This window comes from Pyxicephalus adspersus, chromosome 2 (assembly GCF_032062135.1).
Source record: "Pyxicephalus adspersus chromosome 2, UCB_Pads_2.0, whole genome shotgun sequence".
Lineage (NCBI taxonomy): Eukaryota > Metazoa > Chordata > Amphibia > Anura > Pyxicephalidae > Pyxicephalus > Pyxicephalus adspersus.
Window position 1 is genome coordinate 131,841,440 of NC_092859.1, and position 16,522 is coordinate 131,857,961.

General features: G+C 39.2%; 1 protein-coding gene across 3 annotated transcripts in view; it reads left to right on the plus strand.

Annotated features, from left to right (window-relative positions):
• The first annotated feature begins 736 nt into the window (after nucleotides 1-736).
• The window catches only part of SPPL2A (signal peptide peptidase like 2A), a 31,214-nt gene continuing 15,428 nt past the window's right edge, over nucleotides 737-16,522 (plus strand). For 2 of the 3 annotated variants that reach the window (XM_072402423.1, XM_072402424.1), the window contains exons 1-8: nucleotides 740-998; nucleotides 7,366-7,485; nucleotides 10,598-10,780; nucleotides 11,265-11,348; nucleotides 13,079-13,212; nucleotides 13,452-13,603; nucleotides 14,419-14,515; nucleotides 14,612-14,713. In XM_072402423.1, coding sequence (XP_072258524.1) covers nucleotides 942-998; nucleotides 7,366-7,485; nucleotides 10,598-10,780; nucleotides 11,265-11,348; nucleotides 13,079-13,212; nucleotides 13,452-13,603; nucleotides 14,419-14,515; nucleotides 14,612-14,713 — 929 coding nt within the window. In that variant the 5' untranslated portion in view covers nucleotides 740-941. Of the gene's footprint in view, nucleotides 999-7,365; nucleotides 7,486-10,597; nucleotides 10,781-11,264; nucleotides 11,349-13,078; nucleotides 13,213-13,451; nucleotides 13,604-14,418; nucleotides 14,516-14,611; nucleotides 14,714-16,522 lie in introns of all 3 variants that reach the window. The other variant, XM_072402425.1, reaches the window with a different exon arrangement.

Here is a 16,522-nt window from a genome sequence, read left to right on the forward strand (position 1 = left end):
CCGCGCCAGGAAGAAGGATGGTAGGGCGGTGTAGGACCTACTGAACTAACATCTTGCAGGGATCAATGGATTCCACCTATAAGGGTAATTGAATTTTCTTTTTTTTTTTTTTTTTAAAGTTCTGCTTTAGGCTAGATACACACTTGCAATGGTTCCCGTCTGATAATCGGCCCAGGATCTAACGTGTGTACAGCACTCGTCGTCCATCATCCGAACGACCGTCCTGGCAGATCCACAGACGATGGATGACGAACAATCGTAATGGGGGAGGGAGCACAGTGGGGTCCCACTTCGTCATTCTCCTCTCCCCTCTTTCCATAGAGCAGAATGGCGTTGTATGTACAGCACTCGTTTGTGTACAGTCGTTAGTCATTGCAAAGGATCATGAAGGAACCTTTCCAAACACAATTATTTCACATGTGTACATAGCCTAAATCTGACCTGCGGTCATTGCTTCTGGAACCCCTAGCAACCTCTGGAGGAACCCTGGATAAGAAACACTGGCCTAAGCTGTCCCTCCAAAAGCGAAGAGATATTTTCCAAAATCTTGTGAATGAAACTATTTATTTATAACCAAAAGAGTAACCAACAATTGACCAGCAGCTACCATGACAACCCTCATTATCAGGCTCAACACGTCCCAGGCCTGGGAATTTCAGGGAGATTAATGCGCATGCGTAGACTTTCATCACCGCGTCACTTGTTACTATGCAGAGATTTGCAGAGGGAGACGGGTTTCGCTTCCCCAGGACAGTCACAACGCACTATTCGCCGGGCAGAGGGCAGAACGCTGGGCGGTCACGGAGCCGTCCCATTATCAACACAGCACTGTGAACAACAGGAAGTGAGAATTCCAGGAAGCCGGGTGTCGAATCTCTGAGCGGCTCTGTCTTCATGAAACCCTGGCCCGTCAGTTGGAATTGCTGACTGACAGCTGAACAATGGGCCCGACCGGTCTGCTGGGCCTCCTCTTTTTCCTGCTGCTGCCCTGGTCACAGGTAATGTCCCAGCAACAGGTATCAGACATGGGGGTGGGGGCAGGGCTGTATGGCACCTGTGTTGGTATGTGCCAGCAAGAGGAGCTGGCTGTGTGATGGCATCTTATATAGACAGCCATTATTGTAATGATAACAGAGGAAAGACTTCACAGGGAGACCTGCTCTGTATTCCCAGGGATCAGCAGGCTTCCTGTGTATGTAGATGGGACAGGGGCTGCCCATTGTAATATGGAGCTCACCTAATGTCTACTGAGCAGTGAATGTTTACAGGACTGGTTCACACTAACTGGGTCAGGGCCGTTGATGTCTTACTAAGCCCTGAATTCCCCTGGAGCTCTAGTTGAGATGATAGAGAGCGTATATGGAAGTGGTATTTAGTTGCTTGCAGTGGATCCGGGGTTCTCTGACATTTGGATAGCGTGTGATGCCACCCATGGGTGCCCTTCCCTGGATTATGCATGACATCAGGGAATCAGTACTGCCAGTCCAAACCCTTTCTCAGCTAAAGGTTCTGTGGATCCCTATGTTCCTCCAGAGGCTGCTTGAGCAATGAGCAGTCTTTGACTCTCAGGTCAGTTTGATCCCAATGATCTCTTTGGCTATCTGCGGTGATCTCCCTAGCCCCTTTTAGCACCCGCCACTTTTCGGTGACCACCCGGCTATTTTTGGGTGGTTACTGAATAGTTGAGTCACAATACAGGGGCTGCCACCAATTTCCAGCTTGAATACTGTATCTGTAAGGGTGACATTCTTCCCACTGACTAGCAATGTAATAGACATTTTTCCTACTGACCACCTCTCTTTAGTATGGATATAGTAATTATAGCAGGGATTCCCTGAAGACCTGAAAGTTGTTCCAAGGATTCCCCCATGCTAAAAAAAGTTTGAGAAAGGCTACTTTTGGCAAAGCTCAGGCTGGCAGTGAATGTGCTGTGTGGTTACCACTTCCTCATTCCAGGAAATCATTGCTGTACCCACGCCAGCCCTATGGAGAAAGAATGAGGTTCAGTACCGCTCACTGCCAAATATGCTGATGCTTTAAGAACAAGTCCAGCGGTGCAAGTGACAGCTGTGCCAGCCTCACGGGATCGCGTGACCTAGCTGTGGATCTTAACTGACCCTTACTGCCACACCAACATGACAACCATGGCAAGATCCCTATATAGATGACCCGGTCTATACCAGCCTTTCTTTACCTTATGGGGGAACCTCTTAAAATAACTTTCAGGACTCGGGGATCTCCTGATAATAATTCCCATATCCACAGATCACAGTACATTAGTGTGGTGGTCCGTGGGAAGAATGTCACCCTTATAGAGAGCCAAAAAGTGGCCATCATTGGTGTCACTTTTTATAACACAACTTTCTAAATTTCCACCCTATTGCCTAATTCAGCATTGCTAGTTTTTGTTTGAGCTATGGTTTTTATGCATTTAATCAAGTTTGTCTTAATAAAGTGACTGTTTCATATATCACAACAGGGATTGACACTTATCTTGACCATTAATATTATTAGACAGTATTTATATGGCACTGGCATATTACACAGTGCTGTACAAAGTCTATAGTCATGTCACCATCTGTCCCTCAAGGGAGCTCACAATCTAATGTCCCTACCATAGTCAAATGTCATTAACACAGTCTAAAGGTAATTTTGGGAAGAAACCAATTACCCTAACTATGGTTTTGGAATGTGGCAGGAAACCCACGCAAACCCAGGGAGAATCTTCAAACTCCATGCAGATAGAATCCTGGCCAAGATTCAAACCTGGGACCTAGTGCTGAAAAGGCCAGAGTGCTAACCACTGAGCCACTGTGCTGCCCATCTTGCTCTTCCTAGGCACTACGCCTGCTGACTCAGCTGAAGCGGCTCCTGGGTCAGATGTTCAGTTCGGGGTGGTCTGTCAGTAGCTTTGTCTGAAATTTTCTTCCCCTGAACAGAAATTGTACATCATTTTGCTTACGTGACATGTTGGTCCTATGACGTTTGGGTCCCATGACTGGTTATTTTGGCTCTCACATTATCCGTTGCTGCAGTACAAATATACTACAGAAGCAGAAGTTTGCAGCTAAACCCCAGTCTAAACCTGAACTACTTCAAATAATATTATTAATAATATAATATTTCCCTGTCAGCATCTCCACATCCCATCATATGCCAGTACCCAGAGTTTGCTATGGTGGCAGATCATGTTTTCGCTGGCAAAGCGCTGGATAGGATTTTTAGGATAGTTATACCGATTTGTTAGCTGTGTCTGATCTATGCCCTTGGACAATGACCATGTGTTCTTATCCAACTAAAAGCCTTATACACCTGAAGGTACATGGTTATAAAATAGATTGAGTTTAGGTTGCCTTGAATATGTTTTTGTAATGTTATTATTAATAGACAATATTTAAATAATAAATAAATGCCAACATATTGCACAGCACTGCACATTAAATAAGGTTTGCAAATGACAGAATGATACAGACAGTGATAAAGGAGGAGAAGAGGAATCTTTTTAGATTTGATTCTGATTGCAGGATCGTGATGAATGAAACGTATGAGCAGGAGGATGAAATGATTGAATATGGGATTTTCATACAGAAGAGCTCCAGGGCCAACTAAGAGAAAATACAATCTGAGATATTATCTCATCAAGCCGAACTCCTTGGTGAAATAAAATACACAATATCATGTAGCTCTATGTTCATGAAATGTACCGCATGCCATGGTATTGAAAGGGGTCAATCTGGAGGCTGCAGGAGCATCCATGAGTGCGTTTTAAATTTGGCTTCTAGATTTCCTGTGTGAGATACCTGAGCATCTGCAAAGCTATCCGAGTACTCCTACGTGCGTCAGATGAATGGGTGCCTCCCAGGTGCATGGATTGCATTTTAACACAGTGGACCTGATTAAATAAAGTTCCCAAAGCCTGGAGAAGTTAGATTATAATGGGTAAACCTGGGTGATCCAACAAACATGGAAAAGATTTCATGAAATATTCTCCTATTATTTGGCAAATGTTTTCAAAGCCTGACCAAATCCAATGCATGTTTGCTGGCTCACCCTGGTTCACACATGATAGTCTTATTTTTTCAGTCTTGGAAAGATTTAATCTGGGACCAGTGTGTAAGAAACAGTGCTGTGAGCTGAGAAATCCCCTACTGGTATACTTCATTCTGTGGAATCACAAAGCAGTTCAGTGAGTCATGGAACAAGGCAAAGGTTAGTGAAAAACTATTTAGGAGATGAACTTAGCACGGGGGAAGGGTGCTATGGAGCAAGTTTTAGGTTTGCCCAGAGCTCAGTGTCAGACAGGAAAGTTGGACGGATTCATATAATCATCATATCTGACAGCTACAGTATTCTGAATTCAGAATTGTTTTCAAGCTGAAAAGGTGTAAAAAATAACAACCCAAAAACAGCCAGGTAGTTATTGAAAAGTGCTGGGGCGTGCACCCAGATAAAAGGGGCTGGGGAGAACACTGAACTGTAGGATGCTGAGCTTTGGGAACAATAGCAAGACTGATCCCTATTGTTCCTTTTCTTGCATTACCTGGCCTCTGATTCGTCACTGGTAACAGAGACTGGCAGAGACTGTGGTCTTCTCTTGGCTCTTGAAGCTGCATGTTTTGCAGCCCCTGTAATGACATCACGGGTTGAAAAAAGATTACATAGTAAAAGGTCAAAAAAACAAACAAAAGAACAAATTTACATTACACAGGAGAAGATGAGTGAGGCTTGGGGTGCTAAGTAGAGGTTAAATGGAAAGTGCAGGGAATATATTAAGGGTTGATTCATGACAAAATTAATTTTGTTTCCTGAACTAACTTGTACAATTTAAATGACAAATGCATCATGTGAGGTTGTAGAGATTGATGATTTGATGGCTGTGAGAATGATAGATTACAATTCTAAAGACAAGATGAGCACAGTGACAGATTGTTGCACCCAGAGGTTGCACTTACTACATACTGACATGTCAAGGGTGCCCCTACTTGTCAAATCGTCAGCAAGGTAATATGAAAGCTTAGTAGATGCTATTTCCCATCTAAAAGAATATATGTTTTTTATTTTGGTTTCTGTACAAATGTATTTTATGTACAAATATTTAGGTAGGGGTTGTTCAAGATGACACAGTCCAGGGGGTACAAAACACACAATAGCTAGACATAATGTGTTCTATAAAATTACCTATGGTTAAATTTACACATGCTATATTTAGGTATTTCTATGGGTAGGTGTAGGCGACTGCTTAAAAGGGCCTTCTGAGCTCTCCTTACATTAGGCTTCTCTTGTCAAAGTCTCAGTGGGATACAGTGCTAATAACATGCTTTGTGCTGTATTCATTGAAATAGCTAGGTACACGCTGCAAGGCTGCTGATTGTTGCTGTCAATGGACCCGGTACGCAGTGTAGGAAGGGGGAACTCTAGATGACCTATCAGCTTGTCCATTGCAGGTGTGGTTTGAGGCCACTGCCTTAACCACCACCTATAGTTATTTTTTATTTTGGGAATATTAGTGCTTGTAAATTTATGTTATTATTTTTCGCTGAAGCAGAATAATGTCCTAATCATGTTCAGACCCCTATTGTGAACAAAAATTAGTATGCGGACAGATAAAGAGAGCAATGACTAACCAAGAGATAGCAAAGTTACAGCCTGATACTCAGAAGCACAAGCAAATAAATATAAATGCGGTCCAAACATTCTGCAGGCGTAATCTGGGTCATGAACAGTCAGAAGTGAGACAGACCTGAATCCAGAGCAGACCAACTAACCTGTTGGTGGGACAGAGTATGGATGTCCAGTGGTCTTTTTCAACTTTTTGATTAAAAAAGGGCCCCTCAGAGACTTGAACTGCAGTCCTGGATAACAAGGAGAAAGTTATGAAGTCTGATCGTAAAGTAAATTCTAGTTTGTTTTCTAATGTTTGTTGGAAGCCAGATTTTTTATTTTTTGTAATCACTGGAAATCACTTGTACAATTTTTTGTAATTTTTAAAATAGCTTTCTTGCTAAGGTTCCTTAACCCCCTGAGCGGTAACCCAGAGTGTGACTCGGGGTAAAAAAAAGATGCTGAAAGCTAAAACATTAGTAAATCGTTACTTACCTGATCCGCTGGGGTCCTTCTCCGCGATCCCGGTCTTCTCGCTTCCTCCGGCCGTTGTCCTCTGCATCTGATGAGTGACCTCCTGATGACGACGGTGCAAGCGGACATTCCGTTCTGGGCGGGAATTTTTTATTTTATTTTAAAATGTATTTAATGTAATATTTTGACATGATTTTGTGTTTCAAACTTTATTATACTCATACTATTATATTATACTGTAAAATAAGTTTTCATGAAAGACAATGTACCGCTTTTAGACATATTCCAGACAGAAATGAAGGGCCCAGGAGGTTAAAAGAATACATTTCCAGTGGGGAAATTTTTATAGGCATAAAGTGATACTGAGCTGGCCTTTGTTGAAAACCCAGGGTGTCTGCCCATGTCCTTACAGCTGAGTTTGTAATGATTCCTAAAGGTTACGTTCAGACCTGCAGTGAGGTTGTGGTGTGGTTATCGTTTCCTCACATCCCAGAACTGCACACTCAGACGATCATGAAGAATGAATGGAGGTGGCAGTGAGTGGTTCAGTACTGCCGGGTGCCATGCAAAACTTTTTCATCCAACTATCATAGCGATGCAAGGGGCCAGCCACTGGAAGCCACAGAGACCATTGTTCCCATCACCAGTAGTTTGATGTTAACACTACCATGTACATAACCTTGAGGCTGCTTTAAAAGATAAGAAGTAATTTCAGCCCTTAACAATATCTACAGGAAAGTAGTACGTTCATATTATGTCCTGCAAGCATCAAATTCTAGAGACTCAGCCATTCATTTTGAAGAAAACAAACCTCTTACCTAAACACTATCTGAAGTGAAAAATATGTTTTTACTGAAGGGCCTTATAATGATGCCAGGGGTGGGCATAGGTGGGTATTTGGGACTAAAGGTTAATGTAAATTTTATTAGACAACATTTTTTTAAACTGATGTACAGCTATCAGGCTATTCATCTGCATCCTATGCTAGGAATTCTATGCTGCTTTTCATAAGTACACATGATTGTGTTCATTGGGCTTATGTCCAGGCTTTAAATAGCATGTTCTGATGTTATGAATACTCACTAGAAGTAAGGGAGGGCTGTACATTCATACGGTTTTATATTCTCTGGAAGTGTTGGCATTTATATTTATTGTTTGTCGTACGTTCGTTTTAGTGTGATCTTCATTACCAAATATTTGATATTCTTTCTTTTCATCTATAAAACATTATGTATACTCCCTGTGTATTTGTTTAAATAAAATGCAAACAAAGCTGTGTTTGCTTTGTAGGTATATGCAAGCAGAGGCATTCTGCGCTCCGTTGTCATCAAAGATCCTCCAACAGCAAAGGATTACTGTATCACATACAATTCCACATGGACAACACTTCCATCAACCTACACAAATGCTGTAAGTTCTGTTATATGCTAAACACCCAATGCTTCTTCAGAATGCCTCTATTAAAGAGAAGAATTGTCATTTTGAAACAGTTATTTGGTGTTAAACTTTAAATGGTCTACATCAAACTATATGTGATTTATTATTTTTAGAAATATCCATGGTGCAAGAAATTTAAGTAGATGACATAAATATAAGTTTCTTTTGGTTGCAAGTGATGAGTTTTGGGATAAAGGGTCCTGCCCCCCTGTCCTCCTCCTTCTCCTTCTCTGGGCTGCCATTTTTCTTTGCCTTTCCTAGTTCCCTACACACCCCTTTTGTGTGGAACCCTTTTTATTTTTCTATCCAAAGTTAAAACTAGGAGAGGAGTTTCTAGAAACCACCTTTGCTTCCCACATCAGGCAGGCTGGTATCCCCCCTCCCCCTTTTGTGTGCCTTGCTGGGTTGGTGAGTCCTATGACCTAGAGATTTTTTTCTTGGTATGGGACACTGAGATTTTGTGATTAATATGGGACTAGTTCTCCTTACGGTTTATAAAGACAGTTTTATTCATATAGTAATATTTTAAGCGGAACTAAACCCACAATGCTCACCTATCCCTATTCCATCTTGGGGTGCTACCATTTCCCTTTTTTTCTTTCTTGAAATGATCTTCGTCTTAACAGGATGACGTGGGGAGTTCATTCTTTTCCAGATTGCGCAAGAGAAGCCAGGTATCTCTAGCAATTAACATGTGCGCACCTCAGCAAAATTTGACAGCTGATGGCAATCAGGCAGGTAAGAATAATAATATTGAAGAAGGGACATTGATTGCCTGTTCCTTTCTGCAATAACCACCTGCCTGATTGCCAGTGTTAAAAGGGAGAATTGATTTCCACGTTAAGATGTTCTAATGTTAGATGAATTGGTTCTGTTATTGTTATTAAAGGGCTCATACCATGAATTACACCCCAACACACATGTGGAGTGCTGCAAAAATAATGCAGTGTGCACTAAACTTTTATGCGCTGAGGTATGTTGCAGCTCATTTACGTTGAACAGGCTATCGAAGTCAACAAGCCTCAAAGCATAATATCAGGTGTGTTGCAGTTCATTGTGAAATAATCCTTCTATGGCAACAATGATAAAAGGAAACACAGGAGGAGAAACCAGTAGTGTGTAAGGTGCTTATGCTAAGTGATAGATGATATGTAGTATAAAAATATCATTTGTTTGAGGTAACCATAGGATGTTGGGCAATCATATTCAGTGAAGCATATTCTCCACCTTCATAGATTCTCAAAAGTAAAGGGTTGCAGGATTCCTAGTGATCTGTTTACAATTAAATGCATGGGCACCAGAATTGACAAATATTGTGACATTTGTTTTTCTTAATGCAGCACAATGCAACGCTTGGTACTGGATTATCATGAGTTGTGTGTTCCTCTTCCTCATTTCAATCTTAGGCCATCTTGATTGGCCGAGCTGAGGTGACATACGTAGGAGTCCCAGCCGCTTCAGGGAAAGCTCAGGGTAGATCAGCAATTTTGACAGCTGAATAGGAGGGCGGTCATCGCCTGTCCCTCTCTGACAGCTTTTCAAATACTTTAGTCCTGCTTTAAACGGAGACATGAAGCCAGTCATGAGTCAGAAACACAGGACCACGATTTGTAATGATCAATTTTGAATTCATAATAATCCACATTATTAAAATAGGAAAACAAGTGACTATTGGGGTTGCAGTAGATAATAATAAAATAAACCAGAATTCTGTCACTTTAATATATTCCAGATATTATGATCCAGATAAGTACATTTAGAGAAAGGGTAGCAAAAATGTTTTGCTATATTTTAAACTTTTAAAATGTATATCATTGCATTGATTAGCTACTAATGTTTCTTTTGTTCTCCTCTCTTACTGAGTTTCACTCCCTGAGGAAGTCCAATTGCATAGTTTACATGATTTAGCCATTACGATAAAAACAGCCAGGCCTGATAAAGCTGAATTCCAAAAAGTACAATTTAAATAGTTTACCTATTTATAGGTTGTTACCTATGTTTACCTTGTGTACATTGTTGGAATCTGAACTAAATATAGTGACTCCTAATGGAAAAAAGAATTCCTGTAAAATGAGTTCTATACGTGTCAAAGTGATTGTTATTTATGTTCTGATCTGCCCTTGCAGATACTGTTATATAGGAGAAAGCACAGACACCGTAGTTCATAAATACTTGATTGAAGATTCATTAAAGCAGTTACTAGTTGCTAGATAGTTTGAGGAAAATACACGTAAAGTTTTACAACTAAAATATATCTTTATGGATGGAGTTCAAAAACTCAAAAGTTGATGAATAAAATAAAGGAAGATTGAATTGACTGGGTATTATTCATCACAAGGGATTAAATGTTGATCTTGATCTTTGTTTTTGTAACTATGTTTATGTCAGAAAGGTTAGCAAGTTGATTTTTGTCTTTTGAACTCTGCATTGACGTCATGTTGACACCTGTCGCTTATTAACGAAATGACAATTGTCTTGCATGATTAATGATGTGGAATACCATGTAATACCTTTATATATAAATGTCATTTCCAGTGCTTTATATGTATAGAGATGTTTCCTCTGTAGTAGGCAGGGATACATTGAGGCTTGGACAAGGACATGACCTGCAACTGTTGCTAATTGTAGCATTTATGTAAATATAGCTTTGAATTGGAATAAATTGTTTGGCGCTTCAAACCTTGGACTCCATATACTTTAAATGAAAAAGGGGTAGAACCTCTGATAAACATTTATTGCCCTTCTTCCCCGGGTACATTTACCCTTCTATTTGTCCTTGTGACCATTGTCACCTAGACAGTAACAAGAAAAGGAAATCAGAAATGTTATAGCTGTTACTAGAACAGGAGGCATGGGTAACTTTCATAGGGGCAGGTATTCAGATTACATATGTCAAAGACTGAAATTCTCCTCATCTTCTAACTTCCTCTTGCATCTCCACGAATAGATGCTTTGAATTTCGCCATACTTAAATTCAGGAAAGTGCACCATAGTATTTAGACTTTACAATAGAATATATCTATATGGTTAACAATTTCCATTTTTGTTATTGATTCATCTTTTATATTTTTTCATTATTTTTCAGACCTTTTACAGGTTGTTAAACTTAAGTTCAGTTTCGCTGTGCAGCCGTTCTGAAGTTCCAAGTTTAGGATTTGAGAACATGGCAGTCCTTGTGATGGATGGAAACTGCAACATATTGGATAAAGCTCTCTTGGCTCAGGAAAACAATGCTTCCATGCTACTTATTGCTAGTAAAGATGGTCTGGTACGTGTCTGGATTAAAAATTTCCATTGGACTTGATAGATTTATATCTAGATACATACAGAACACATTAGCTTTAAACCAAAATGAGATGTATTAGTGCATGTCAATATGAACATAACTTGAAAAAAAAAATTGCCTCTACATATAATATATATTATCATTATAGTGAGAGAATCAACACATAATAGCATGAAGTGATACATAACAGTTGCAATGGAGGGGAGGGGGGGGGTAAAGAATAATGAGCAGAATACAATCTAATTATGGAGAAGATAAGGCAGCTCACATAACCTAAGCCGCAACTAAACCTATTATAAAGCAAGAAATCCTATTTCCATTAAGGGGCTGTAGATGTAATTGGATAGTAGATATCCCTAAACTTTAAACTGTAAGATTATTGTAGGCATAACCTGATAATAATTGTTTTTTTTTTTAACAGTGTTCATTTGAAGTTATTCTAACATGTCAGAATTTTCTATTGCAGCCAGCACCTAAGGGCAACAAAAGTGACCACTTGACAATACAGATTGCCTATGTTAAATATGGAGATGTCATAAATATGGGACAGGTATGTAATTGTGGGTAGTGTGTATAAAAAAGGCTTATGGTTGTGTGTGGTGCTGTGTGGTTGTTATTTTTTCTTCTTTATAGACTGCCAGAATCTTTCACATCAATCCATTCCTGCTAACAGTCTGATTTGGCTGTCAGTCACATAAGCCCTAATGCATGCAAATTTCATTTTTTTTTTGTTTGTTTAAACAATGCTGATTGGTTTTATGGTTTATGTTTTAGTAAAGAAATATAGGGTTTGGGGCGTTTTTCAGCGTTAACCTCTGAGTTTTAATTTTTTAAACGTTGCAGACAACGTTAAAGATAATGCTCATAAAGTTGCCTCAAGGAAACGTCCTGGTGTAGATTAGCCTATTTGGAATGCATGGGAATTTCAAACATGGGCTTTTAAAGCCTCAGGTTAAACGCTGGGGAAAATTACTGTGTGAACCCAGCCTAAACCAAAAAGAAAACAAAAACCATGTAACAAAGACTTCTGCTTATGGTAGACGTAGATAAACCAGGCGGGGGGGTTTATGGATTGTTGAATGGGGGAGACCAGACATTAGTAACCTGTTTGGTATCTTCAGAGTAAGAGGTTAGAAATCAGTGGGTGAGGCTCTGAGTTTCAACTTAAGCAAATATAATGTTCCCAACATGCCCAACGTTTACTAAACTTTTCCATGCAGTCATTATCAAAAGCTCTAATTTCCTCCACTCTCATAATTTAATTGACTCTTGTTACCCATACAGTCAATGAGGAGTGGGGGGTGGGGGTGGTTCTTTCAAAATAGAGGAATAGGTTGTCGAACTGCCATGAGGTGGCCGTATAGAGTTTTCTTTGGCGAAACGTAGGATCTGGGAAAATATATGCTGATTGGATTTAAATTTAGGATCCACTTTTGCAAAACAAGTTTTTGACAATGGCCTTGCCTAATATCTTATAGTGACAATAGAAATAAATACATTTTATAAGAAACTCATATTACCATTTTTTTTACCATTTACTTTTAAAATACTATATGTATAAAAACATGGCTTATTGGATTTGGAGTATTAAAAGTGAAGGAAAGTAAAAGGTTTGAGATCAGGGTCAGGCAAGCACAGGGGACAGGTGCTTATAGTATTGTCCTATGCATAATCCCAGTTCAAAACAAATTTACAATTCTAATTTTATTCAAATCGTCATTGTTCTTTGCATCAGAAACCCTATTTTAGTGACAATACATACGATACAAAATTTCAGGCAAATTAAAATTTGCAATTTTAATGAGCTTTGTTAACTTTTGTTTCAACACAGAAGAGACGATCAAATTTTAATTAAGAAATGTAAAACTGGCTCTGTTTTACAGTGCTCATTATGAACAAATGACACTGGTTGATTTGTGTTGCAGAACCTTTTTGTTTATACGTGGATGTATTTTTATCTGAATTTTTCATTTTCTGCATACCAGCTAAATGTTGCATCACATTGTGGTATTGAAATAGAGAAATAAAAGTAAATGACAAAATATGGTAACTGCCATTGCCAGTGCTGCATGTTTTCAGTGGGATTTCATGGGTGACAGTAGAATGATTTTAGGAGAAACTTGCAGGAATAAAGAATTGGTGTCATCTGTAAACAAACCAGTCTTATTGTAAAACGTGTAAATCATTGTCATGATAGGAGAAGGTAGAATAAAAGAATACTAGGTGATTATTTAGCTGGTTGGAAGTTTTGCTGTATTTATCGTTGATTTCATTTTCTAGGTGCTTGGAAAGGATATTGATGTTACTCTGTACTCCCCTACGTTTGCACAGTTTGATATCAGTCTGCTGGTTATTTTCCTCATCTCTGTATTCACTGTGGCTTTGGGTGGTTACTGGAGTGGACTGTCTGAGATGTAAGTATAAATGAGGATTTGTAACTCCACTAATGGTTTTATGATTCTAGGTGTAGTCGTCTAACTATGACTTTTACAATATCCCAATTTAGAAAGAAGACTGTTTTCAGTCAGTTATTGCATTATTTTCTGAAATTTTGTATTGAATAATACAGTGACCTGGTTTTTAAATGTGCTAAAATGTTTTCTAATGTAAAAATCATTATTTTAAAACTCATTTTGCAACTTTGGAAATCTAGGGAAGACTTAAGACCCTCTCCAAGTGAAGATGAATCTGATAGAAGGAAAAAGAAAGATGAAAATGTGACATTCACCCCTTTGACTGTCATCCTGTTTGTTGTCATATGTTGTGTCATGCTGCTTCTTCTCTACTTCTTCTACAAATGGTTAGGTAAGGGACTTGAAGTTGTTTGGAAAGTTTGTTTATATTTTTTTCAGTCATTGGTAGATGGGGGCACCATACTTGGAAAGCTTTCATGTCGACTAATCCAGTTTGCATTGACACATTTGTTTTATTACATATACATAAGCAGCAGAAAGTCAGAGAAACTCCATAACTATGGTAGTCGTGTTTTGCAGGTGTTTTACTTAATCTGATACATGTCTTCAACTAAGTGCTTAATATAGGCTTTCATTTACAAGTTCAGATGTGTGTGGCTACTATTTTTGGAAGAATATGCTAATTTTTATATAAATTGTGCAATAATTGTCGTTGGAAAGGATCTTTCACGTTCCTTTCCAACGACTAAGGACTGCACAATTCATGAACAAGGGCTGTACATACTGCACCGTTCTGTTCTATGGAGAGGGAGGGGGTGACTGACAGACCAGCACCCCCCTGCACTCTCTCCACTTCACTTCCATTACGATCATTCGTCATCTATCGTCCGTGGATCCGATAGGACGGTTCTTTGGATGATGGGACGACGAGCACTGTGCACACGCAAGTTTCTTGTCCGATATCGGCCCTGAGCCGATTATCAGATGAGAACCATTCCACGTGAGTACCTAGCCTAAGTCCTACTTGCAAAATTGTATTTTTCAATAAGTTAACAAATAAAGGTATCACTTGAACTGCAAACTTTCTGCAGTATTTAAAAATTAAATATGGCATTATTATGAATAGGAAAATATGTTTGTGTTGTAAACAAAACTAGTATGTGCAAACAATTTTGTACAACTATTTACCGGTGTTTCTCTTTACAGTTTATGTTATCATTTGCGTGTTTTGTCTTGCATCTGCAATGAGTTTGTTCAACTGCCTCTCTGCATTGATACGGAATATCCCATATGGAAGATGCAGGTGTGTTTTCCTAATGTATTAAATATATTAAATGCATTTTGCAAGGCAAGCTTCAGCAGTTACACTAACATTATCTCTCTTTGTTGCTTTGTACAGAATGTCATGCTTCAATAAAAGCGCTGAAGTGAGGCTTCTTTTCTTGGCTGCCTTCTGTGCAGCTGTGTCGGTGACCTGGGCAGTGTTCCGAAATGAAGATAGGTACTGTATGTGATAATGGGTATAGAACAACACTTCACTTTCATGTGACACATTTATCACTATACTATAAATAAGTTGTTTGTATTCACGGTGCAGCTGTTGGTGTCACACGTTGGAAGAAAAAAAATATGTATGGCTGGTGTGCATATGTACTTAGTAGTAGTTTCCAGAATTTTCAGGCCCAGAAATTATAAAATAAATATGTAGATGTTCTGGGCAGTGTGAGAATGTGATGATCAATATTTGGTGACTGATAAGCACTGACACAATGATCAGTGATGTAGATCAACTATGAAAAATGCTATCTGCCTTACCATATAATTTTACCTATAATAATCTAGCAACCAGAAAGTGTTAAATGGGTAAAAATTTAAAGGACAAATAAGTTGCAGTCTAGAAGCTGTCATTTGGGGGAGATTGAATATCTGCATAGAGTCACAGGTAGGTTGTTGTCAGTGCAGAGAAAAAACTTTAAATATAGAGGAAAAGAAAAGTTGGTTGTGATATTAATGGCAGAATGATCTCCTTATCACCACCTTTTTGGTTTTAGACTTTACATTATTACCTTCTTACTAAACTAATTAAAAATGCAATGGCCGGCACCGATGACATTTAACTTGTGTAGTGTAGTGGTAGCCCCACTGCAACGGAGGTTGTTTGATTTTCCAGGAGTTCAGCAACAGGGGTGGTGTTCTGCTGTGCATTAGATTTACATATTTAGTAAGAGTGACAGAAATTAGTGGCTAGGACATTAAGCCTGATTTATTAAAGCTTTCCAGGTTTGCTGGATCACCTATCTTGAATGATGAAAGTATATCTTCTCCATCTTTGGAGAGCTTTAATAAATCAGGCCCATTGTGCTTATGACTGCCAGTGTCCCTGTGATTTGTTTTCCAACACATATGGACAATGTGCTGCATAACAGTCTTGCTACTGTGTCGTCAGTTTTTTCAGCATGAAAGGGATGTTTTGTTCCTGGGCAATGAATGATGCATGTTGATTGTGACTGTTGATAGGTGGCAGTGGCAGGAACATTGTGCTGCTGTGCAATGCAAATATGTATAGAAGGTGAAGAGATTGTGTTGCGTGGTAATGGATGTTACATGTGTACGTGTGGAGTGGTGCTAGACTGTTATGACTTGGACAATGTGCTGCTGAGCTTTGGATGCTTTATATGCTTTGGAATGTTGTTAGCAATAACAGGCACTTAGTTCTGTTAGGCACTTGATGCTGCAAATAAATAAAAATAAAAAAAAATGTTGACTGATAACAGGGACAGGGTATTGTGCTTTTAAATAGTGGATAGTAAATATGTATGGGGAGTGGGGACATTTCAGTTTGCTGCCGAACAGTGGATCCTACATACTGTAGATATGTAAGGGAGGTTGTGGCAGACAGCATTGACCGGTACACTATATTGTTGAACATTGAATAGTACATAGTGTTTGTAGCCATGACGAGTGTTGAAAGCAATGACGAGTACACATTAGTAGCAGAGGAAAAGGAAAGGAAATGTTAAATGGCCGCAATGGTAAAGATTTTTTGCTGCTAAGCAGGGTGTGCCCACACATTCCGTATGCCCGAGACCTTTCTAAAAAAAAAAATCATGGTCCAAACATGCATACTTGGTTTGTAGGAATGCTTGTGATCGTGGAGGGGACAGATGTAGGCACGTAAGAAGTGCCTTATGTCAGGGGGAAAACCAATGGCAATGAGCAATAATTTTTATTCTACCTCATTATCTGTATTCTGACCTAAGTTGGCAGAAAGGACATACAGTTTTGTGAATTGGAATGGCGCGTAATGACC